The 27,001-nt window shown below is 32.5% G+C and overlaps 1 protein-coding gene across 1 annotated transcript; it reads left to right on the forward strand.

The window, feature by feature from the left end:
* Window positions 1-26,723, forward strand: LOC148630115 (meiotic recombination protein SPO11-like). Its single transcript, XM_088580006.1, has 13 exons — window positions 1-289; window positions 469-481; window positions 4,580-4,705; window positions 7,310-7,398; window positions 8,426-8,492; window positions 11,429-11,537; window positions 12,548-12,634; window positions 13,639-13,675; window positions 14,601-14,710; window positions 15,753-15,852; window positions 17,035-17,149; window positions 22,605-22,716; window positions 25,463-26,723. The coding sequence occupies exons 1-13, from the start codon at window positions 1-3 to the stop codon at window positions 25,580-25,582; spliced, it is 1,374 nt and encodes a 457-aa protein (XP_088436132.1). The 3' UTR covers window positions 25,583-26,723.
* Window positions 26,724-27,001: the final 278 nt, after the last annotated feature.

Here is a 27,001-nt window from a genome sequence, read left to right on the forward strand (position 1 = left end):
ATGGAACTGGTTGACAGGAGAGATGCGGCAATTTTACTGCCAATTATTCGTATGGTAGTTTTACCAGGAACAACAATTCACTCTGACGAATGGGCAGCATATAAAAAGGTCCAACAAGAACTTCACTTGAACCATTCTGTGAACTGTGTAAACCCAGTGACAGGCACTCACACTCAGAACATCGAGTCATACAGGGCAAAGGCGAAATACAAGTTTAAGGTGATGAAAGGTGTAACAGCAGATGCCCTACCAACATATTTAGATGAGAGAGTGTGGAGAGACCGCTGGGGTAAAAACTACAGAAGAATCCTTCAACAACATATGTCAACATATAGCAGAACAATATCCAGTCTAACTTACTAACATTCGAGTACAGCAGTAGTCAATACAACAACCCTTTTAAGGGCTACCAAAATAGTCCAAAAAGATTCTTAAATTGTTATTATCAGTATATTTTTTTTAATTAAGGCCGATATGCCATGTATGTTAAGATTAAGAATTACTAAGTTCAAAGCGATTAATTAAGTTTTTATCAAAACACACACCAAGCTTAGACTAATTTCATAATTTGGAAAAAAAATGTTTCATATTATAGAAAAAAATTGGAAAAAATATTCCATATTATAAAAAAAAAATCTTATTTTTTCTCTAAAAAGTGTTCAATATATGAATAAGTCATATTTATAAAAAAAAATCCAACAATCCTTATAAATCATGTTTTACATAATAATACATATAACAATCCTTTTGCAAGAATTGCATATAACAATTATACAAGGATTGTTTGCAGACAAGTTAATTGATCCGTGACGTGGTCCGACTCATTGAAAATATGGTAGCTGAGTACATACGATTTAGTAACGATGGTAAAGGAAAACTATTGACCAAACTCTAAGACAAAACGAGATGACTTTTCATTCCGTATTGTCAACTTTCCTTTCAACAACCTTTCCTTTGGCAATATCCTTTCAGCACCTGCGTATGGAGTTTTCATATCACGAATTCCTTGACTGCAGCACACCGGAGTGAAAACTTCCCCATACTTTTAATTTTCTCTTTGCATTTTCACTTAGTATAACTTATTAAGACCGTTAGGTGGTACATCAGTTTTTTTTCTTTAAGAAAACGAACTTGAATAGTCACGATTGAATGATCTTGTTGTTTGAAATGTCGATTAATTGTCGGGAATTTGTTTATAAGTATATCGATTCCCGAACAAGTTTGTTTAATCTTTCTGACTTGTGCCAGTTCACCGACATATATTAGACTGCATACGTTGCATTCTAATCCGAAAATTTTAATTTGTTCCATTTGCAACTTTTTTGTGTGAATAGTCACTATAGCCATTGAAGCAGGATGGAAAAATATGAAGAATATACGGTGAAACGCAACAAGTGCACTGGCCAGCGTATATATGTTTTAAAATTCCACATTTTGATATTTTACTGCATTGGTCGTTCTTTCATACTCAGTATAGTTTGTGAATGTTTCGGAACATCTTTGTGATGTTAGTTAACTTACTACTCGGGTAAGGACATTATTGATTTGATGAAAAATCGCATATCGCTTACTTATCATAAGATATATCATGTACAGCAAAGAAAATGAAAATCCGAAGCGCCATTTGCCCGGACTTTTCGTGTAGTCTCGGGTCTTTCTCCATCAATTACCACCACTGCACGTGCTTACGGAATATTTCTCAGGTCTTGCCATCTTTAGCAGACGAAATGAATACTGAATTTTGGAGCAATATTGACTCTTTATGTTGCAATTACAGCGGTAAAGAAGTTAAAGAATCGGTATATATTAGGTAATTGTGCTTTAAAAAAAGATGATAAATACACAACGGTTTATTTTATTGACGCGTCGCATATGGTCATATATTATGCAAGGGGAGGTAACTTGTAAACTGAGACTCGAAATGCAACTTGCATTTGTGCAATCAAGAGATTGTGCAAAACCATAAATCTGTGCTATCCTCTTTTGGTCTCTCTACCAAGGACGATGATTGTGGTATACCATCTATGTACTGGATTCATAAACTCCACAAGAATCCATACAAACAACGTTTCATAGCTGGAAATGTACCACCAAACCTCTTTCAAAACTTTTAACCTCTATACTCACAACTGTCAAAGAGGGTCTGCAGTCCTACCACAACACTTGTTACTCCCATAGTGGTATTAATTCAATGTGAATCCTGAAAAATTCGAAAGATCTTTTGGAAACAATTAGTTCAAGACTATTATCGGAATATAATAGCATTAAAACCAGGGGTGTAGCGGCCGTTAGGCAAAAAAGCTTTTGCCTGCACTTAATTTTGCCAATTTTTTTTTTTTTTTTTGAGATAAAATACATCCAGGAGAGGCATAAATGATGTTCTAAAACGCTTCGGGGGGGGGGGGGGTTTGCCCTCTGGATCCTCTACCAGGGCTCCGCTCAGACCCCCTGCCGTAATTTTGCCTACACTTCAATATGGCCTCAGCTACGCACCTGAAAACCTATGATTTTTCAACACTGTATACTTTCATTCCCCATACTCAGTTAAAATCCTGACTTAAAAGCATTATACATCGTTGTTTTTCCAAAAAAGATGGTACACCTAGATACAAATATATAGTTCTTGGTAGAGATTCCTCATACTTTGTAAGAAATAATTAAAAATCATCTTCCAAACATACAGAGGAAGATGTTTACAAAATGCTGGAATTTTTATTCGACAACATATTTGTCCAGTGTGGTGGATGTGTTTTTCAACAAACGGTCAGCATTCCAATGGAACAAATTGTGCTCCTTTACTTGCTGACCTATTCCTTCACACTTATGAGGCTGACTTTATAGCTGATCTGATCAGAAAGAAAGAATATCGTTTGGCTAGATCGTTCAATCTCAGTTTCCACTATATAGATGACATATTATCTTTAAACAATCCTATTTCGGGGATTTGATACATTGCATCTACCCAAAAGAACTTGAGATAAAGGATACTACAGACACTGTGAAGTCAGCCTCATATCTTGACCTACACTTAGAAATAGATGGTAAAAGAAAACTATAGACCAAACTTTACGACAAATGTGATGACTTTTCATTCAGAATTGTCAACTTTCCTTTCATATGTGGCAACATCCCGTCAGTACCTGCGTATGGAGTATTCATATCACAACTCGTACGTTATGCCAGAGCTTGCCAAAACTACGCAGACTTTTTGTATCACAGTAGAACTGTAACAAATAGGCTTCTGGAACAGGGTTATGTTGCTACAAGATTGAAGTCATCACTACAGAAGTTTTATAGTCGTCATCAGGAACTCGTGGATTGTTATGGTGTATCCATCTGCACCATGAAAACTGATTTGTTCAACATGTCATAGTTTTCCTTTCCTCTTTCGTCTACCCCGGACTTGACTTTTTATGAGCAACTTGGCAGGTGTTTCTAGAAAAGCAAAGGACAATTACCCTACCGGTGCACCTGGTAAATGCTCCCAGTTTTTAGTGGAGTCCGCATTTGCTTTTGTTACTTTGTATGTATGATTTTAGTTACTTTATGTTCTTTGTTGCGTATGTCTGTTTTCCATATCGGGTCTTTGTCCCTGGATTACATTCTTTTGATTACCGCTAGAACCTTGGTTCCCTTGATTACTCTTGCAAAACGTAACAAAAATGAAATATGTCAAAAAAAATCTGCCGGCCAAAATTTTTTCTTTGGTGGTTTTTAATTTCATCTAATGATTTAATACATATGTATTGTGCAAGAAATAATGTACAAACTTTATGCTACCTGAACTTGTTCCATAGTAACTAAATGTAATGCAACAAAAGACATGATCTTCGTTATCATCATCTGCCTGTTTTGGTCGGCAAAAAATCCTTTGAGTGGCATGGGGCTTCAGCATTAAAATATGGTAACTTTTTTTCCATTTTTTAAGATAATTGAAAAATTATTTGGATTTCCAAAACTGCAAAATAAAACCCTTCAAACCCATGGAATTTTTGAATAACAATTAGTAATTAGACTATGTGTGTACAAAATGATAATAATAAATTTATATCAAAATAACAGTTTACATTTTATTATGATTACAAATTTATTTTTCAAGTAAAAGACTTGTACAATTTAATTCACATACAAAATATGAATTATTATATCTTGGATTAAACATTTTACAGAACCAAAATAAGTTATAAAGTTTTGAAAGTAAGGATTTTTAATAATTATGAAATTGTCAGTTGTTTATTTAGTTGTTTATTTGCCAACCAATTTGACACTTATAATGATATGCAAATTATTGAAGATGGCATCATTAATGAAAGTGGTAAACTCTCCTATATAAATAACTACTGTGGCATGTGATGTCTTGGGAGGCTGAATTTAATTTTGCTTGGTCACCTCCCTCCTTTGACATTAGTGAGGTATAAACGGCAGATTTGAAAAAAAAACCTTGGCAAACGTCATAACTATCTGGACTTAAGAACTTCTAGAATGTCTAGATTTCAGATTCTAGGCAACCTCATATTTTTATATGTTTATAATCGTCATTGTGTAAAATTTTATTATTAAACATATTTTCTCATTGAAGAACTTTGATGAAAGATAACATCTTGACACAAATTCAGGGTGTAATGTCGGGTGTTATGCATCAGATGTCAGCTGGAGAGGCACCTGTGTTGAAACATGTCAATAGAAGTACTTGGGACAATATTAGGTGAGTAGGGTACGCATGGGAATTATAATCTATAGTATGAGCATAAAAATTTTTTTTATCCAAATTCCCTGGAGGATTTACTCTTGCTGTGACATTATCTATTTTCTCAATTTTCCATTTAGCTTGATTCAAGTATTATTTTTTTTCTAGGTCTTGCAAAAGGTAACTGCACACATAAATGTATAGTCTGAATTTCCACATCTTGTTTTCATGTGGATATTTATACATATTTAATTAACCAAGGAGCAGTAAAGGATCAACAAAAATTTTCATTGATGATACAGCCTGTGCTTTTTATATGCCACACAGACAATGAGAGGTCATAATGTTTTTAATGAGCAACTTGGCAGGTTTTTCTGGAAAAGCAGAGGACAGTTACCCTACCTGTGCTCCTGGTCCATGCTCACAGTTTTTTTGGTTGAGTCCAGGTGCTCATTTACTTATGTTTCTTTGTATGTGTTATTTTTGTCATGCATGTGTGTCTGTTTTCCCTGTCTAGTCTTATCCTTGGTTTATTCTTTTGTTTTCCACTTGAAACATGGTTCCCTTGATTACTATTTTTACCTGTATTACAGTTTACTCATTCATCATTCATAACAATTGGGGATGTTTCCGTTTTTGATCAATAACTTAAAAATGCTTCCATTAAGGAATCCTTAAAATCTGGAAACTTTGAATAATTTTTATATGACCACAAAAAATTGTGGTCTAACAATGTTATGGCACAGTTGTTATTGTCATCTATGGACACTTCCTTTCTATGCTATATCTTTAGTTGTGGTGGACCAATTGTAATGAAATTTTGATATTATTTTACTAACCATTAAAGGAAGGTTCCTATTTTGTTAGTTTGTGGCCCTACCATTTTAGAATAAGGGGTTAAAAGGATAAAAATAGATGTTTTATTAAAACGTGTAGAATGTTTTTCTTCTGATTTTGATTATTCCTTTTTTACTTTGCTCCTTATTTAATTCTGGTAAACATATGTATCACCAGATTTGATGTGTTTTGGACAGTTTTCGTGTTATAAGGGTCCAAGGGGTCATACACCATAAAAATCAGCCTTTTTAGTTTTAGTTTGGTTTGGATCTTTTTGTTGGATTTCTTACGAAAATCCGTCTGCATTTTTCAATCAGATTATCTCTTTTCAAGTTACACTGTGGAAGTACTATTGTTTCGGTTGTTTTTGTGGGTAGGATAAACCACAAAAAGGATATTCTTATTGCTGTGTATACTGAAAATCTCAAAACCACGAATTCAAGAATCAAAGAACCTGTGTTTCTTTCCTAATCCACGAAAATTGGTGTCCACAAAGTAAAGTGCTTTCACAGTAAGAGGTAAGAGGGCCCACACCCCCAAAAATCAACTTTTTTTTATTTTTTGTCCAGTTTCAAAATTTTACTTTTGTTGGATTCCATATGAAAATCCCTACCTTTACTTTTCAAACGGATTTCAGATTTTCTTATGTTTTAAAGTTATAAGGGGTTAAATTTAGGTTACAGACCACCAATTCAAACAATGAGCAATTGGAACATATGCAAGAATAGTCCTACACAAAAAATTACCCCCTGTTCCTCACAGTACTGTGAAAAAAGTACTCTGACATTTTATGTCAAAAATTAAAACTGTTTCTGAAAGAAAAACATTTCTGTGCATTTTTTAAGTGTATTTTGTTTCATTTGATGTGAAACCTAATTTCCATAATCATTTCTGAATATACCCCTATTTTGTGAAAACACGGGGATTTCCCATGCTATTTATAGACCCTTCACTTCGGTGACCAGTGCTGCACTGCAAGTCTGCTAACCCCACATGCCATTCTGAGGGTTGTGAGCTGACCTATGTAGAATCATGCTTATATATAGTCCTGTGCAGATTAAAGTTAAGGTAAAGTCTATAGAAGCCATTGAATGTCGTGAAATTAGCATTGAAGCTTATGGGAAGTGGAAATAGTGGTTTCTAGCCTAAAGGGACCACACTCCAAAAAATTGATTTTTTTAATTTTTCATCTGATTTTGAAAATTTTGATTTGAATCTTAAATTTAATGCGATATAGTGTCCAAACTAGTTGTTGTGTCCATAATGAATTGTAAGTCCCTATGCTTAGTGTGTCAAAAACTAATATTCTGTCCACACTTGGTCAAAAACTAATATTGTGTCCACACTTGCCCCAACTGTTCAGGGTTCACCCACTGCAGTGGTATCATGCTGCACTCCGTGAAGCTTTTTTATTTTTTTTATGGATGTATTTTGATTTTTATCATTTAAAAAATTTACTGTCATGAGTACTTGGACTATATTTCTAACTTTTAGTATTTTTGCAGTTATCACCCTTGATTTGTTAAATATGACTTTAAATGTATTCATTTTATTAAAATATAACTTTAAATGTATCCATTCAAAAACATGAAGCATGGAACCAAAGAATGTATTGTATTAATTTTCAATATGTTGTTTTTTCATAACAAATTTAAGCAAGATGAAATTTATTTTGATGCCTACACCATATTCTTGAACTAGATAAATTTGTCAAACTTTTTATTGTGTTCCTAAATAATCTTTATGAATGCTTCTGTTGTATTGTTTTGTTAAATTATGTTACAGTTTTAAAGAGAATATTGGTTTGATGAATGTGAATGATCCTAAAATGACAACCGTGCGGTATGAATCACCTCAATCTACCAAGAAATTTAGTAAGATAATACTTAAAATGATTTAAAATAAAAATAAAAAATGAACTTTGATTATTTTTTGATACAGTGTATTTATTAGAACAAAAATAGGAAACTTCCATTGAAAAAAAATCATGTTATTAATATTATTGTAAATTCAAAATTTTCATACACTTCCTCCATGTGTCAGGGGTAAAAAGTCATCATAATGTCAATGTGTCCATCACATTTTTTACTGGATGATAACTTCATATCTTTTTGTCCCTGCTGTAAAGTGAAGAAGGGGCGTGACAATGGTATACTTTTGTCCTTCACACTTTTTGGACAAATTTCCTCTGAAAACACTGGATAGATATAGCTTTCATATTTGGTAGGTAGTATGAAATGTTCTCTTAAAACTGAATGCTTTGAATGTAGATACATATACAGTCGATTTGCAGGTCACTGAATGCTAAGTCAAATTTGATCGCAGTGTATTTCAAGTTTATTTCCTTATTACCTCAGTTATGATCCATTTTCAATTATAAAAGGGAAATAATCATATTTACAATGTCTTGCAATACAATTATATGGAATATTCATCATAACGAAACAACATTGTGGGTTGGTAATAAATTGGAGTTTTGAATACAAGAATGTAAGAAATGTAGTAATAAATATATTTAATTAAACGGCAAGAGAGTTGACTTACTGGTCTCAAACTACATATACATATTATGTTTACTGGGAGTCTGAAAATATGCAAGATGTTTACTCTGATTTAGCTTTGTATACAGTTAATTGCATTAAGTTTTGTTTGTTACATTTTGATTTAATAACATGAAGTTGTATGTGTTGTTGTACTTTACATACCCAACATGAAGTTGATATTGGAGAGCATCCAAAATTGCTTACAACATATGCCCCATCGATATGAAACCACACATCAGTTTGAAATCGATTTTTTCATTGGGAGTTGAGATAATTGCAACAAAAATTTTGACAGACAATATACCGCCCACTTGTTGAGTAGGGGTATAATTAATGCACTTATAATGATCTCTTTCAGCCCTGATGATGAAAGTGATGTCAATTATGTATACACTAATTCAAGGAAACAAATACTGCACTAAAAGGTATAGATAAACAAAAAGACTTGAAATCACTATCCTTAAATATGTTTTTCTTTTGAAATTTTGAATTTGAGTGTGGCAGGACAGCCTACCTGTGTAATAGTTAACTGACTTGGCTTAATATTTAATAAGGATTTAATTCATAATTGTAGATGCATACTTGTGTTATCTAATGATAGTTCTTTTAAAGTTTCATTAAAGTAGGTGCAGTGGTTTATGAGGAAGTTGCGATACAAAATCAGTACCCCTGCCATCCATATGAGTGAGTTTAAAAGTCCACGTTGTGCAAAGGGAAACCCCAAATTCACTCGGATAAAAAATGAAATAGCAGGCATGCAATGGCCTTACCTAATAATCATTCCCTGAAAGTTTTATAAAATGCCATCTGGGGGTTAAGGAGGAGGAATGACAAATATAGACTGGACATCATGAGTGCTGGATATTTATCAATTATGGACTTTTAACGAAGTCAATATGTTATATATTTTGACTCCATGAAGACTTTGGTAGAAAAAACATGGCCACAGTTACTACAAATAGAATTTAGGGGTCAGACAGTAGGGTTTCGCATATATCTCCATAACCGTTAGGTTCAGCTAAATTCTGACACAGATAAAAGTGTTTAGCATGATGAGATCTATCTATGGTTAAATTTTGGTTTTAATCCATTGAGCCATGGTGGGGTTACTGCCCTTTTTCAACGTTTTTTTTCTACTTTTAATGTTATTTCTTTCAAAAATCTTCTCCTCTGACAGTACTTGACCAATTGGAACAAAACTTGGTATGAACGTTCTTTGGGGTATCTGCATAGAACTGATGTGGGAATTTTTTTATTCTTTTAAAATATGGCCGCCATTACTAAAAATAGAACATAGAGGTCAGACAGTAGTTTTTTGCATTTATCTCCAAAACCGTTAGGTTTAGCCAAATTCTTTCAATTACTGAATTGATCCTTATTTTATGGCCCATAAAAGTCTCCATGGGATCAAAGTTGTCTTTATGACTCCATGTAAGAGTTATTCTCCTAAAAGTTTTTTTTTTTTTTTTTTTTTTTTTTTTATAGTTTTCAGACAATATCTTGAAAACTGATAAATGGAATTAAACTTTCAATTACTGAAATGATCCTTATGATAAGCCCTACCAAAGTCTTCATGGAGTCAAAATTGTCAGGGCAAAAAATTAACCAGGTGAACGATTTAGGCTTTTGGGAGCCATTTCTTTTCTGCCAGCCCTAGCACATTTTGTTTATACTTTTTATTAAAATGCTGTGAAACTCATTTTTAGCTCACCAGGCCGTAGGCCATGTGAGCTATTGCCATCACTTGGCAACCGTCATCGTTAACAATTTCTTCAAACATCTTCTTTTCTGAAACTACTGGATGGATTTGGATGAAACTGGAGATGATTGTTCCTTAGAGTATCCTGTACAAATGATCGTTTGGATTTTTGATTGGTTAAAAAACATGGCCACCATTACTAAAAAAAGAATATAGGGGTCAGACAGTAGTTTTTTTCATATATCTCCAAAACTGTTAGGTTTAGCCAATATCTTTCAGTTGCTGAAATGATCCTTATTATAAGGCCTACAAAAGTCTCCAGGGATCAAAGTTGTCAGACGACTCTATGTAAGAGTTATTGCCCTTGAGAGGTGAAAATTAACCAAGTGAACGATTACTTTTTTTTTAGATTTTAGCCAATATCTTGAACACTATGATAGATAGAATGAAACTTTTAATCGCTGAAATGATTCTTATTATAAGCTCTACAAAAGTCTCCAGGGATCAAAGTTGTAAGACGACTCCATGTAAGAGTTATTGCCCTTGAAAGGCAAAAAATGTTTTTAGCAGTTTTCAGACAATATCTTGAAAATTATAATAGATAGAATGAAACTTTCAATTGATGAAATGATCCTTATGATAAGTCCTACAAAAGTCTTCATGAGGTCAAAATTGTTGGACAACTCCTTGTTAGAGTCATTGCCTTTGAAAGGCAAAAATTTATACAGGTGAGCGATTCAGGCTCCTGGGAGCTTCTTGTTTAGTTAAACACCAAAAAAAGAGAAAAGTCAAGAAATCCTCCCAGACTTAAGTATTAGTCTTTATAAAAATCAGACATGAGGTGGTTCAATCTATCTATTCTCTTCATGCCCATTAGCACATAAGGCCTCAAACAGCCGACGCCACAACTTCCCTTCTTGTGCTTTCTTCTCTATTTTCGTCCAGGTCTTCTCTATGTCTTTCATCTTCTATTCTTTCATCCTTCACCATGTCTTATTTTGGGATCCTCTTTTTCCGTTCCCATCTGGTGTCCATCTTCGTGCAATCTTGGTGATATCTTCACCTTCATGCATGTCAACTTTGAGATAAAAATTATATAGATTATGCATGAAATTGACACTTTGCAAGAGTTACCATTCTTGATCTGATTTGATTTGGTTAATTTTAGTGGTAGATAAATGTATAACTTTCTAAAAGGTGCATTTCTGAATACAGTAATGATTCGTTGTGTGAAAGTATATCATATATAGACTGAAAAAGCATTGTTTGGTGGGTTTTTCTACACCATGAATCACATTTCCAATTGAAGTGTCTGAATTTTATATGGACTGGTACTTGATATTTATTTTAAAGATATATATCCTGCAGCACTTTACAATTTAAATGTGAGTGTAAAAAAAAATCACAAATAATTAGTCAGATTAGATGAAGGGAGCTAGGGCAATACAGTGTTTGAAACTGAATTTTTTGTTAACATAGACCTATCATAATTTTACATAGACAGCACTGTACATTTTAAAGCAACTTGAGCCAATTTATCATAGGCCAGCTTGATTTTACATAGACTCGGTCTGTAGGTCTACTGCTAAATTCTTTCACTGGCAATACATTAATTAATTATATCATAAAGTAATTGCAGTTTTTCTCATGATATTTTTTCAGAGACTTATTTTATCAAGACCCTTCATTTTTTGGTAACCAGTCAGCCGTGGATGAAGCTGTTGACAATATTTCCTGTATGCTACAGATACCAAGGTGGCATTTGCATGTGGTATGAATCTCAAATCCGCCCTCAATTTAGTCTAGTGAAATGGTTGCATTGGCGACTTAAATAATGTTTTTGCAACTGAAAACGATATTAAAGTTGCCAATTGGCGACTTGAAATAATATTGACTGGTGACCGAAAAATCTGGAAAAAAATTATGTCCGAGCCGGTATTTTTTATATGTTACTCAATTGTCACCAGTACGTTTGAAAGTAATGAGATTTTGAAAAGCGTGTCATCGATTGTTTCTAATTCCCCGTAATGGCGGAGAAAGTAAAACGAACACTTTTGACAAGTTTTTTAACAAACAAGGACACCAGACAACATGAAAAACTTAAAACCAAAAACATACTAAAAACTAAAAAAGTGAATGACCCAGACAAAATGAAAATACATGGTATTACTTGAACTTGTGATAACATTTTTTCTGGCAACCTACATTTTTTTGGCTGGCGACCTAAAATTTGTGTTGGCCACTAAAATTTCAAGGTTGGTGGCCAAAAGACCACCTAGTTTCAAAAGGTACTTTTAGGGCTGCAAATCTAGGAGTATATGTATGAAATATGTATGGATTGCAACAGTTAAATGGCTGTTGGATGACCCAAAATCTAAACCAGAAAATAATAAAATTTAGTGAAATTTTTTTTTTAATTAACATTCTAATTCTAAACTCAACATTAAACACAAATACAAAATACTTGTCAAAACTTCAAATTAAATACAGTGAACTATGTTATTAGAATAGATAGATATCATTTGTTGTATATAGTTTCATTAATCAATGTTTTATGATTAGGACTTGGTTGGTTGTCACACTTAGGAAATGCATGAAAAAGTTCATGTAAAAAGTAGGTTGTTTTTCTTTGTGTTTTTTTAATGTCAAACAGTAGTTAACAAGCTTAGAAATACAGTTGTATACTGTTATAAAACCGATTAGATATATGCATACAGGTGTAATTTCCTGATGGAACATTAAAATTAAAATTTTATAACTGAAAAAGTTGGTCAATTTCAGCTTGGCACATCAAAAGGGTTACTTGCTGGAGATTTATCCTTCCAAGATGCTGATGGCAATTTTGTATGCTGTAATTCTACAAAAAATGTGAGTAAATTTAAAGTTTATGCTTAGCAAACTGAGGGCAAGACAATTGATTAGCAAACTTGAAAGTACATAAATGCAAATTTTTCAACAATTTGGATGTTTTTTTTCAGTATTTGATTGCCATGTTTGAACGATTATAATATTGATCATTTCTTAAGCACTACTAGATCTAGAGTACAGTACTACAAAACATTCAAAAAGAATATTGGTTAATCCTGACTTCAAGTAATTTAAATATTGTATAGAGAGATTATGAGCATGTTATATCTCTCTATTGTATCTTTTTGTCCACTTAGATTATGGTTGAACTGGTAAATTCAATAGCATGGCCAGTGCATGTTTCATTTTCTAGGACCAATGAATAATTAATGTGTAGAATTTTACTGATATGAAATTAAATAATTAGTGCTTTAAAATGGGTTTGTATAGTGATCAGGTGTCTGTATATCTGTTCCTTAATCTTATTTTTTTTGTTTTGATTCAAATGAATTTGGTTTTTCCATTATCATACATCGACTTTGCCTTAGATAAAAGATGACATAATAGAGTTGCCCATTTATTCTCAACACCTCCTAAACCATTTCAGTGTTTTTATGAAACTTTCAAGGAATGATAATAAAGAAATGTCATTGTGCACCTGTTGTTTCAGTTTTTGTATGTTTAGCTATAGGAAATACCTAGCTTGTATTTACTACTACTCATAAACCACTGATTGAGTATTAAGAGAAGTTTTAAAGGAAATTGTTTTGAAGTACTGCTATTGTGCACCTGCTATTTTCATTTTTTTATTGTATATTTGATTTTTCTATAAGCCTTACTTGGACTTAGCCATTAACTGTGATCAGGTTCCTGTTCTGTATTATAAATGCATTTTTTTGCACTTTATATCTAACATCCTGACTTAAATAAGATTTAGGGTTTATTAAAAATGAATAATATAATGAATTTTGTAGAAAGTTGGTGTGCATAAATGATATAGAAAGTAATTCTTGTTTACATTTCAGGGAGTAATGGTTCCATCTCATGTTATGGGAATTAGTTATATCCTTCTATTGAAAACTGTTTCATTTCAAGACTAAACTTCGATTTGTATCTAAATTGTTATTTAAATTTACGAAGAAGACTTCTCAGAAAGAAGCATCCCATTAAGTTGTTTTGACCTAATTCACAGCAAGAATTTTTATGCCCCCCGCAACAAACTGTCGGGGGGCATATTAATTTACCCCTGTCCATCCGTCCGGATTACACATGATCATGGCTTGTACGGCTATCTCCTCGTACAGTTTTTGAAGTACATCTAAAATATTTTACAAGTTATTTCTACACATGATGAAGGTGTGCAGGGCCAGAGGATTTTGATTTTTCGTGAAATATTACGGAAATTGGTGATAGTTACACCTAGTCATTTTCATCAGAAATAGGGCTATATGGCTTATATGGCTATCTCCTCATCTAAAATGTTTTTTGCAGGATTTTCCTACACAAAATGATGGTGTGCAAGGTCATAGGATCTTGATTTTTATGAAATATTATGGAACTGGGTGATAGTTAGACTTTGTAATGTGGCCAGGAAACAATATGTAGATATGCATATATTTAGGAATTTCTGATTCCCAAATTGATCCCCAAATTTTTCGAGTTACGGTACTGGAACAGTTTGTCATTGCAAGTCTTGGAAGGATTGAGCTGAACCAACAGACCATGAGTATCACAAGTCCTGGAAGTATTTCTGAATCTACAAATCATGTATTCATGCAAAAATAAAGATGTTCCTAATCTGGCAAATCTAGCGGGGGCATCATTATTGTCCTACAGACACATTTGATTTACTTTTAAAAAAAATCACTACTAACAAATGAAGCAGGGGCTCCTGTGATAAACAGGGCTTCTAGTTTGTTATTGAAAAGTTTCTTTAATTAATGATGATGAGGACCAGAGATGTTGATACTCTTTAACTATTTCTAACACATACAGACCAAGGCCAAATTTGTCCTTATAGTAGAAAAGGATGCAACATTTCAGAAATTGTTAGATGACGGTTTCCATGTGAAGATAGGTCATTGCATTATAGTTACGGTAAGTACTAAAGGGTGGATGCAATTTGATTACCTTGAAAATGGTTCATTAATACTTAATTTGATAATATGCTCACCTTATCATGTGAGATATTGCCATTTCACTTGGAGCTTGTCATCTTCTGTTAACAATTCATTACATATTTTTTCTCTGAATCTATTGAACAAGCTTTAATGAATGTGCTTTTAAGGATATCCTGCACAAACACTACATGGATATTTGTTCAGTAAAAAAATGTCCAACTCTTCTCTTTTAGCTCACCTATCCAAAGGCCATGTGAGCTATTGCCATCACTTGACGTCCATCGTCACTGTCGTTAAAAATTTTTCAAAACTCTTCCTCTGACACTACTTGACCAATTGGAACATAACTTGGTATGAATGTTCCTTGTGGTATCCTTCATAGAACTGATGTGAGGATTATTGATCTGTAAAAAACATGGCTGCCTTTACTAAAAATAAAACAGGGATCAGACAGTAGTTTTTCACATGTATCTCCAAAACCATTAGGTTTAGCCAAATTCTTTTTCTGAAATGATCATTATTATAAGGCTTACAAAAGTCCCTAGGGATAAAAGTTGTCAGACAACTCCTTGTAAGAGTTATTGCCCTTGGAAGACGAGGCCAATATCTTGAAAACTATGATAGAAAGAAAGAAACTTTCAATTAGTGAAATGATCTTTATGATAAGTCCTACCAATTATGTTGGACAACTTCTTGTTACATTTATTGCCCTTGAAATGCAAAATTCAACCAGGTGTGCGATTCAGGCTCCTGTTAGCCTCTTGTTCATCTGTCCATGTCATATTTTAAAAGTCTTTTGCAAGAGCTTAATTATTTCCATTCAGGTCAAAATCTACAGTATAATTCTGTGTCAACATTCAATCACAATCCAAATTCAAAGCTATGTCAAAATTGAATGTGATGTCCAAATTTGGCCCCACTGTTAAGGGTATGAAATCCATCGGCATGTACAACTGCACCTTGCAAAGCATGCATACAATTTCTTAACATAATCAATTGAGGTTCATGTTGCATTTTAGGCAAAGGGATTTCCTGATATGAATACTAGATTGTTACTGAAGCTGATTTGGGAAAAGTTTCATCTACCAATGCTAGCTTTAGTAGATGCTGACCCACATGGTAAAAGTTATGAATTTTCTATTCCATACTTTATCGTTACTTTTGTGACAAAAATGTGTGGTCCTATTATGTTAATAGTGCAGTTGTCATAATAAACTTTTGTTACCCCATGTGTGCCACAAGGTTTCACACTTCAAAATGTCCTGCTAAGATTGATTTTGGGGGTTTGACCTTAATATCTTGCAAATTAGGAACCAAAAAGGGTTTGAAAACAAGCTATCTCTTCACAATTAATTGAGTATACAATGTAAGTATGGATCTCTATGAATTCCATATAAAAAAATGTTGTATTGATTTTTGGAGATAAAACATTCAGGATTTGGGAATTACACACCAAAAAAGGAGTCACAAACATCTTGCTAGTCTCTGCATTTGAGTAATTTGAGTAAAAGTGTATGAATAGCAATTGTCTGTATGAAACTGTAATACAATATTTCATGTCACAAAAAGTTGGTTAAATTTAATATTTAAAAAAATTCAAATTTTGACCTACTGAAACTCCATTAAGATCAATTAAGACACACAAAACATTGCTGACAAGGTACATACAAAAATGAATTGACAAGATGCTTCCTATATACTTCTTGTGTTTGAAATTTTAGTAATTTGGTCTTATTTTTTGTTTTTTTGACCAATTGAAGACCAGTTTCATTTTGGTTAGAATCTTATGTTGTGTTAAACATTTGATCACAATCCAAATTCAGACCTGTATCAAATTTAAATGTTGTGTCCATACTTGTCCGAATTATTTAGTGTTTCACCTCTTTAAGTCATACCAAGCTGCACCTAGCAGGGAATTTTTTGTCCTGTGTGCCTTAAGATAGATGTACTTAATACTTTTTGTACATAGATTTTTCTAATTTTTCTGAAAGATGACCTTGAATGAACACATTTTGGAATTTTTATGTAAAAAACAAATGTCAAAGAATCTGATTTCAAGATAATTGAACCTTAATGTAGGCAATGTTTACAACATTTTATGGGTAATCTGTAGGGAATTTTCACTACTTTGCAAACTATTAAAAAAACGGGTATCTAAAGAAAAAAAATAACTGTACTGATAATTAATTATTTGTACAAGTCATTTATAGGATGATTTATGATTTGAAGTCACTATTAATTATCAATGAAGGAAAAGTTTTTTTATTGTATGATTGTAAACTTTTTGTTCTTTTTTAAAAGGCATAGAAATCATGCTTATTTACAAGTATGGATCGAGGTCATTAGCATTTGAGACTGAACATTTAGCTGTTCCTGCTATAAAGTGGTTAGGAATTCTACCAACTGACATAAAAAGGTTAGTTTGATTGTTGATATATTGTCAAAAAGTTTACCTGTGTTGCCAAAGACCAAACTCCTCTGAAATTACACAACAGAATTTCATGAAACATGTTGTGTAGCAAGAATATCTTATATAGTTGTGAATATTATCAGGACATTTTTATTCTTTAATTTTTATGGAAGTTATGCCCTTTTGAACATAGATATTTACTGAAAATCATCATGTATGAGCTTGTCATCGCAACTCCAGTAAAACTACAAAACAGAATTTCATAAAACTTGGTATATGTAGAAAGAACAGGATATTAAAGTGTAAGTTTGATTCTCTGATTGTTATAGGAATTATGTTCAGTATATCATTTTCGAAACGTTTTTTTTTCACATATTTCTCAGCAACTATAAATCACAGCTGCATTGCGACACAGGTCCAAACATTGATTGGTCTAGCTTGTTATTCCATAGAATGTGGTAATTGCGAAAAGTTCTATGTTGACAGCTTACATAAGGAATTGCTGTTTTATACTTCCCTGCCAGCACACAGCATTTTGGAAATAGAGTGATGACTGGTTGGCTCTTAGTCAGAATTATGTGTCTGAGGAGCGTTTTCCCTTTGTGCCAAAAAGGAGGCCTTTTGTGCCACAATTCGTTTGTGCCAGTTTACTTCTTGATATTTGTTGTTAAATTGCCCCAATCAATCAATGATCCTTTTGCACCACAATACAGGTAAATTTATATTTGATATTGTTTTAGTGCTACATTAAATGGGTGGTTTGTTTATTGCATGTTTTTTCACCATTAAAAAAAAATCTCTCTATAATTGGTTGTTTATCTGTTTTGCAAGTTTAATTATAAAAATATAAGAATTTTATTTCAGTCAAATGTAAATATAGACCTTCCTCCTTTTTCTGGGCTTGCGATTGGCAGGTTTTCCTGACAGAGTTGATGTTCATTTTAAAAAAAGTTATATGTACATGTATATAGCATGTAGATAAAAGGTAAAACTATATACACTGTTTCGTAAGCGCAAATTGTTCTCATTATATTACACTTTTAATATCAATTTTTACTTCATCAACGACTGAAATTTGTAACTAAGTATGCACAAATTGTCGCGTCGTGAGTTCTCAGGACATCAACATATTGTATATCTCAATGAGGAAAGCTTCCTTCTCGGCATCTTTTCTCAAACCAATGGCTGATGCACTAGTGTTTCTCAGCTACGCATATATTGTTGCTTGTATTTTGCGATGAGTGTCTATGAATACAAATACTGACTATCGGACACGCTTGATATCCTCTGTTTGCAAGTTCTATTTCTCCACTTTCATTATCTCGGAAGAAATAGTTTTAGATGCAGCATTTGTTACAACCTTCGCAGTGCAACGTCATCATGGTTCATGTGCAAAAAAAGATAACATATTTATATCAATTATAACTCCCTTATATTTTAAGTCAGTCTAAATGTCTAAATGACGGCATTACAAAGTAAAATCTGTAAACCAGTGAATATGGCCTTCTTTTTAAGTTGCTAATATTGTTAGTGCCTTCTTGCACTCGTAATTTCAGAACTTTATATTTGCATATAATTTGCATAATTATATATTTATACTCCATGTAATGCTGCAGATCTGTGCCATGTTTACCACTACAGCATCATAGTTCTAGATTCATACAAGATAAAAATGTATCTCCTAAATATCATACACATGTGTACTACATGTGTTTCTTGCTTCTATGAAAAAGACAGTTTACATGAAATGATTGGTTAGCATTGAACATTAGCCAGTTTCCAATTCAGGCACAGGCTCGTTACAAGACTGTATAGGTCATATACATTAGCAGGGCCTTGATATCTATGAATTTTCATTGACAGTTGTTTAATCTGGTTTCTAATATGATTCCCTAGCCAATATTATAAGCGTCCAAAACATCACTACAACATACCTCTTTTAAAAAATATATTACACATGGCATGTCTATGTTTTTTGCTTGTATGAGAATGGAAAGTTTACATTAAAAGATGAAATGATCAATTAGCATTGAATTTATGTAATATTTCCAAGTTTCTTATTCAAACACAGGGACTCGTTACAATTGACTATATATAGGTCATATATATTATCAGGGCCCCTGATATCTATATATCTAGCCATTGCCAGTTGTTTAATCTGGTTCCAGGTAATTGAAAACCTGCAGGTCATTACTGTTAAGGAAGAGTATGCAATCATATCAAGGGAACCCAGATTTTAGAGCATATCACATTCATGCCATTGAAAGTAAGCCAAAATCAGTGACCGAGAATGTTTGGGGATTAGTGACTTTGAAGACTTCAGTCTTTGATTTTAAACAGCTATGGGACATGTTAGCGACAAACAGAAGAGCAATACTTATAAAATAAAGAACTATTAAACCATTTACATGTACGTTATCCAGTTTTTTTCTATTTTGGTAACTTTAAAATTTAAAGTTGAAAATTGTAATACAGATGATTACACTTACCAGTTTATTTCACAAAGGCTTGTCTGAATTTAGGTTCATCAACATCCTCTGTTTGACTCAAACTTCCTAATATTGACATCCATTTCTCCTGATCAGATCAATTGGTTGCTATATTGATTTTTTTTTTTTTTTATTTATTGTACTTACCTTTGATGAACACTTTTCTATCATACATGTACATTGGTCAAACTAATACTTATCGGATTAATCTAGATCTGTCTGGTCAGGCTTGGATAACAAATTTTAGATCTTTTTCAAGAATAATAAAATTAAAATGAAAATAAAAAAAAATAAATAAATATGATAAATAATTTATATTTGGTTTTTATTCAGGATACATTTTTAAATATTTCAATATTTCAATATTTTTATTTGTTCTAACACATTTACAGTAAATGGTCATAACACAAATAATGGAAACAAAGTATGTTATTTCTGACAACAAAAAAGAAAAAAGAAAGATATCAATGCATATGGTCAACATCAAGTTTGATTAACATAGGAGGTTGCGGCGGTGGTGACTCAATTGTGAAAAAAAAAAGCGTAGTAAGAATATGCGAGAGGTGACAAAATAAAGTGCAAATAGACATCATAGAAAGCGTGGTTGTCAATAATTACAGTATATTTTGGGGTTTAATATTAAATATTTTGAAAACCGAGTGTCTTAACATCTCATTATCTCAACAATTTAAAGTTAGTGGTCTTGACATTTATTGATAGATTCAGTGAAGGCCTTGAGGACTATTATTGAGCTGCTGTTCAAAACAAATTGTATTTTGTTTTCTGTTAATGAGTTAAAGTTTTCATTATTACTTTTAAATTTAGTAATTAGTTCTTTTATATATGAATTGTAGGCTGGGCAGTGAATAAAGAAGTGCAATTCATCTTCTATTTGCCCAGTGGTACATTTTGTGCAAATTCTGTTATTTTGAGGGATATTTTATAGCAACTTGTCTCTATTGCTAGAAAGTGGGCACATAGTCAATATTAACAAATTGTTGACCTATCCGATTTGTATCTACAGACATCAACATAGGCTTTGGTTTGTCTATGTCTGTTTTTTTTTATATGTTTCTTTTCTTTGATTTATTCATTTCTAACTCATTTTCTTTATTTTATGATCGTTTTACTTTAGATTTTTACCTTTTGCCGAAGGGGACTTAGGTTTGCACTCTGTCCGTCTGTCAGTCCGTCAGTCACACTTGGTTTTCCGGACTTTTTTTTGTAATACCTCATCCAATTGATTTCATATTTTGTATATTATTGCGGCAAAATGGTTTGTATGAACTTATGGCCCTTTGACATAGAAAATTTCATGAAATTTCATGTTTTCCGGACTTTTTTTCGTAATGCCTCATCCAATTGATTTCATATTTTGTTATAGTCTTATCATGACAAGTTACAAGTTAAGTTCAAATTACTTTATGGTTGAACAATTTTTACAGAAGTTATGGCCCTTGGACATAGAAAATTTCATGAAATTTTATGTTTTCTGGACTTTTTTTTTGTAATGCCTCATCCAATTGATTTCATATTAGGTATATAGTCTTATCATGACAAGTTACAAGTTAAGTCGAATGATGTTACGGTTGAATTATTTTTACAGAAGTTGTGTCCTTTGGACATAGAAAATTTCATAAAATTTTATGTTTTCCAGACTTTTCTTTGTAATACCTCATCTAATTGATTTTATATTTATTAACTAGTCTTATCATGACAAGTTACAAATTAAATTTAAATATTATTGCGGCAAAATGGTTTATAAGGAACTTACGGCCCTTTGACATAGAAAATTACATAAAATTTTATGTTTCATCATTTTGATGCAAATTGCTGCTGTCATTCTAGAGTTATTTGCCCTTTAATACATAATAATGAAGTTTTTTTTTCAACTTTCCAGGTGATAGAAAGAAGAGAATGTCTTTATGCAGCTTTCTGTAATGCAAAAATGTTATTATCTACTGTAAAATGAAGCTTAGGTTTGATTTTGATGGAATTTGCTTTTGTTATTTTCTCTTGATTGTTAAAAAATAACACCATCCATTGTTAGTTCACATATATAAAAAAAAATCTCCTAAAGGCAATGAGTTCAAAGGCCAAAAGGGGACACTGTATTGCATCAGCAATACTGTCAGAATGCTTGTTGATATTTAATTTCCTTATTTGTATTTGGCACAGAAGATAGTTTTTTTTTGGTGGAAAAGGACTACATGGAAAATTTTTATCGGCTAATTTAACTATGATTTTTTTTATCTATTTGGCACAAAGAAATGATGCCCTGTCTGAGTGGGGTGACATATCTACCTGCAGATTGTTGCTACTGTGAGCTAGCACATTAAAAATCAAGCTCTGCATTTCAAACTAGATAAAAGTAGGATCTGTTTCATGGATAAAGAGTTCTTGTCCTAAAATGATTAAATCTCTTGCCATAGGGTTAAAAATATCAATCAATAATTGATGAAATGATCCCTATGATAAAGCTTACAGGTCTCTATCTTTAAAAGAGTTATTGCCATCACAAGACATTCATACACAATTCCAAATTTATTATATAAACACACTGTTGTTGTTGACATCCATTGTCACCAAATGTTCAGTTTACAACATGAGTATATGTGAGTGGATCTCTTTGAAATTGTATCATGATAATACAATCACAAAAGGCTAAATTTGATTTTGGGTGACGTGACTTGTACTGTTAAGGAATTAGGGGCCAAGAAGGGGTCAGAAACAAGCAATGTCCTGATGTCTGGACAATAACTTTAGTAAAAGTGGCTCTCTTGGAATCTTACAAAATGCCATAACTCAAAGAAAGGGTGGAATTGCTTTCAGGGTTTTTGACAAATTTAACTGTTTATATATTATTCATTTACAGCAAGCAGACTGAATACAAATGGATACACCCACTCCTTTTAGTTTCTTGATTCAATTACATTCCCTTGTCATATATTATCTCATTTCTTCTTTTTCAGATTTGGGATAGATATAAGAAGCTGTATTCCATTAACTAAAGTAGACAAAAGTAAAATTTTTGACCTTTTAGAAAGACCATTCTGTTCAAGCTTTGGAGGATTAGAGAGAGAGGTAAAATGACTTCATTTAGTAGAACAATATTAATATGCTCCCAAATGGTTGTATTATCAACTTGGTTCTGTATACTTGTGGCAAGAAAAAGCATCAATATCAGGTTTGTACCTGCATTTTCAGGAGCTGAAAAACAGCATAATGGCAGCTTCATTTGCGTATACTTGTATATGTGCGATTGAGAGCCAAACCAGTCTCGGAAAATATTTGCTAGTTCCGATAATTAAATACAAATCGAACCATAGATTTTCCAGGATAGGGTTGGCCTTATAGTCTGCTGTATGGCGTCCAGATGTTTATGAAAATTACTTTATCAATATTACCCATAATTCTCGGGTCATAAAAATTGCAAAATGAACCGAAACGAAACGAAAGTAATCGATAAAAGAAAGAATCGAAACGAATCTATTCGATAAAATGAATCAAATCGTTATAAAAGCATAATTTAACTATACGAAATGAACAGAATGAAGCAAAACTAAATGCAACAAAAGAAATCTTTGAAGATGTTTCGCAAATATAAGAATCATAATGTTAACCAGTGCCTGACAATTCGACCCAAAGACATTTTGGACCATGACGACCAATATGCATTCTGTTAAAAAAAAATATTTGCAATATTACTGTATGTTTTTATTCTTTTGTTCTAAAAGTAAAATAATTGCATTATAATATTTTCTTCCATATTCCTGTCACAGCGTTCAATGATCAATTAAATCCTTCTATAACTAAAACATTTACAGTGTATCCCCTCTTAACCCCAATTTTAAAGGAAAAGCTTAAATTTATATTGAAGGCCAGTTTTGTTAGTTAGTTTATGGATCTGCCAACCCTATTTTTCCTGTGTAAAGAAGAAAAATAAAATTGACATTCCACCATTTTTTTATTGCTGCTGATTGCGATCCAATTCTTTTTGTCAAATTAAAATTTAAAAAAAAATGAGAACCTTCAGGTTCAAGATTTCGTTGTTTTCAAAGTTTGTTTACGAACGGAAGTCAGCCTTGAAAAAATAGAATCGGGAATTTCCATGTCAGTGCATAAAAATTACAAACCATAACTTACAAACAAAATTTTCTGTTGCTTTGTGTTATACTGGAAAGATCGTTTTGTGTAAATTCAGTTCAATTTGTCAAATTTTTTTTTTTTTTGTCAACAAACATATACTTCGTAGTTATCAATGAAAGTGATGGAAATGAAAGAGAAAAACAACTTACTGAAATAAATGATGGGAGTCAGACAATCTTTGACTGATCACTTTGAACTCAAAATTTTAAAAAATTGGGCTTTGGAAGAGGGGAATCCAAAAAATCAGATGGGGTAGAAGTCACCATCCCAGGCACACCAATGGCAGTTATAGCCAACATTTTCAAGTACAACTATGTCCATTTGCAAGCTATAAACAAAGAAGACAATAATCAACATTCAGAAACTCCAGACAAATCCTAATGCATTTAAGATAATGATGCAAGCCAGTAAAAAATATGATAAACTGACATTATATATGTAAAGGAAGGGCATTCTTGCAGTTCTGAATTGGAAATGTCATACTTGTCAGATGTCATTGGACGAAATCCTCCCATTTGTTTCTTTTGTGGGAACATTGAATTATTTGTCAATGATATAATTCAAAACTTGCGACAAGAATATAGCATTGTGAGGCCAATTTGCCAGGAATGCCATGAAAGTGGGAAAAGACCAGAAGTCAGAAATGCACTGAAAGCCCAAAAGAAAAAGAAATAAACATCAGAGACTCAAGGAACGAAAGAAAATGAAGCCAACATATAGTGGACATGCTTGAACTAATAAAATAACACTAAACCCTAAATGTTTTATTGTTTTAGTTTTATTTTAAAAATTATCATACATTGATAATTTACAACATAAAATGATGCTCTCAGTTGGTAACTAATCCAGAACTTTCATCCCAAAAAAAATTGCAAGATTTAAATTTTTTTTTTTATTCCGACCAACCAACACGAAGTTTTCAATCAGAAAATCTGTAAACCAACAAAATAAAAAACTGTGGCCTTTAATACCTCCACAAACAAAATTCCTCCTATTTTTTTTTTTAAATTTTATAGGAAGGTTAGGCTTCATATGTAGATAACCATGAAGGAAAATAGGCACTGTCAGAGCATTCAAAAAGGGATTTAATCCAACTTAAAGGTTTCACTTGCTAAAATCTTGTCAGCATTACTATTCCTTAACCACTCAAGGGATTTTAATAAAAATTTATAAGGAAGATAGTGCATCATTTGTGATTATTGGTACTGCTGGAGCATTCTAAAAGGAGATTATCCAATTTTAGGGTTTTACTTGCTAAAACCTTTCAAGTCCTCAACCATTCTAGGGAATTAGAAAATTATGAAACTTTATAGAAGATGTTGAACATCATATGCAGGTGTGCAAGAAGAAATATAATTACTGTCAGAGGTCTCGTAAGGGAGATAACTAATGGGTAGTACATGGAATTCTATTTGGAGCAGGTTGTATTCTCTTTGTGAGTTTGCTAACTGTGTTTCTACAATTAACTTATAATTAAGAAAGCTAATAATATTTCCCTTGCACCCACATTTTGCAGTATTTCTGATTAGAGAAGAGTAATAGATTATACAAGAAATAAAGGTCAGATTGGTATTCCACCTCAAAACTCATATTTATAACAATTTTTTAAGTATTGATATACAAACATGTAAAATAAATGCAAAATTATAACTGTATATTGTGTTTCACCTTATTTTTGCAGCTTAAACTTCTGATGGAAATGAATGTGAAAGCAGAAATACAGATACTTGATTCAATAATGCCTACTTTCTTGACATCTGTTTATCTACCTGGGAAAATACAGTATGGAGGATGGTTGTAATCATTCTTCTATGTGACTGTGTGAACGATCAGTTACAAAGTTGTATTCCTTGACTGCATGGATTGACAAATCATCAATCTGTAAAAGACACAATCTGATTTAAACCAAATTTTTTATCTTTTTATTCACTGCACATAGATCTAACAATTCATTCTACTTTCTGTTAAGAATCCCCAAAATTTTAGTTCATCAAGTTTTGACCTTGACCTTTGACCTACTTACTTCAAAACCAATAGGTGTCTTCCTTACCTCATAAGCCCTCAACTTTCCAAGTTCCGTGAAATTCCATGTAGGCATTCAAAACCAATTTTTGGTTCCAAAATTCTATTTTATTAAGTCTGTGTGACCTTGACTGTTTACCTCAAAATCAATAGGTGTCCTTACCTCATAAGCATTGAACTGTCCAAGTTGGTGAAATTATATTTAGGTGTTCAAAAGTTACGCTCCAGAAATTTCAGATGGTCAGAAAGCCAAATTCTATACTCCCCTGCTTCATGAAAGGCAGGGGACAATAATTCTGTCAAAATCACGAAAGCTGAATTCTTATTGGATGAGCAGAAAGGTCATCTGAACAGAAAGTAGAGTGATGTGTTGTTCCTGAATGGAAGGAACTATTACAGCGAATTCCACTGTTACTGAATATTCATTTAAATTGCAGAGTAGGTCAAAACCAAAACCATTTATCTTTTCCAGGTTAAAAATTCCTCTTAATTACATAACTTTCAAAAATTACTCAATGGATAATACAACAGTACATTGTTAATTCACAAAGTTTCTTAAAAATTGTTTTCCCTTGCCTTTGACCATGTTCTAAGGCAGAAATCTAATTAGACATGAGAAAAGAACATTACCCACGTTAACTTTGAAAACATTGGGTTTTTTTCCCTGAAAATAATAATTTCTGTTAATTGTATTTTTTTCTAACAAAGGCTTTGCAATTACTGGGAATCTGGTGTATTAGATATATATTTGTAATTAGATTGTACATTTGTAATAGACCGTGCAGAAGACCGTAATGTAATACTGGTGAAAAAAACTGTGATACAATACTGTGATATTTGGAGATTTATGATCAATTTAAGTTTTTTTTACATTTTGATAGGATAATCTTAGCTTTTCCTAATAAAAGGATATACTTTAATGCTTATTGTCTTTTGATTAATTTTGTGGTCCTGTGAAGTGTTTTTTTACTGACACTTCTATATGTACTCCAAAATGAGTTGCTAGACACGGTCCTTCACACAAAATTAAACCAGTTTAAACGCTTAATAACTGGGACGGCGCTCATGCAGATCTTATACTCCTACAACGTAAGAGGTTGGAATTCCGTTCCTCCATAGGATGGCACCAAGTAAGAAAATAGCTTGCCAGACAACCTCTAGCATTGCTGGAGTAGCAGATCTTAGTGTTTCAAATTGT

This window comes from Perna viridis, chromosome 1 (genome assembly GCF_037379345.1).
Source record: "Perna viridis isolate PV_CMFRI_1.1 ecotype Kerala chromosome 1, ASM3737934v1, whole genome shotgun sequence".
Classification (NCBI taxonomy): Eukaryota; Metazoa; Mollusca; class Bivalvia; order Mytilida; family Mytilidae; genus Perna; species Perna viridis.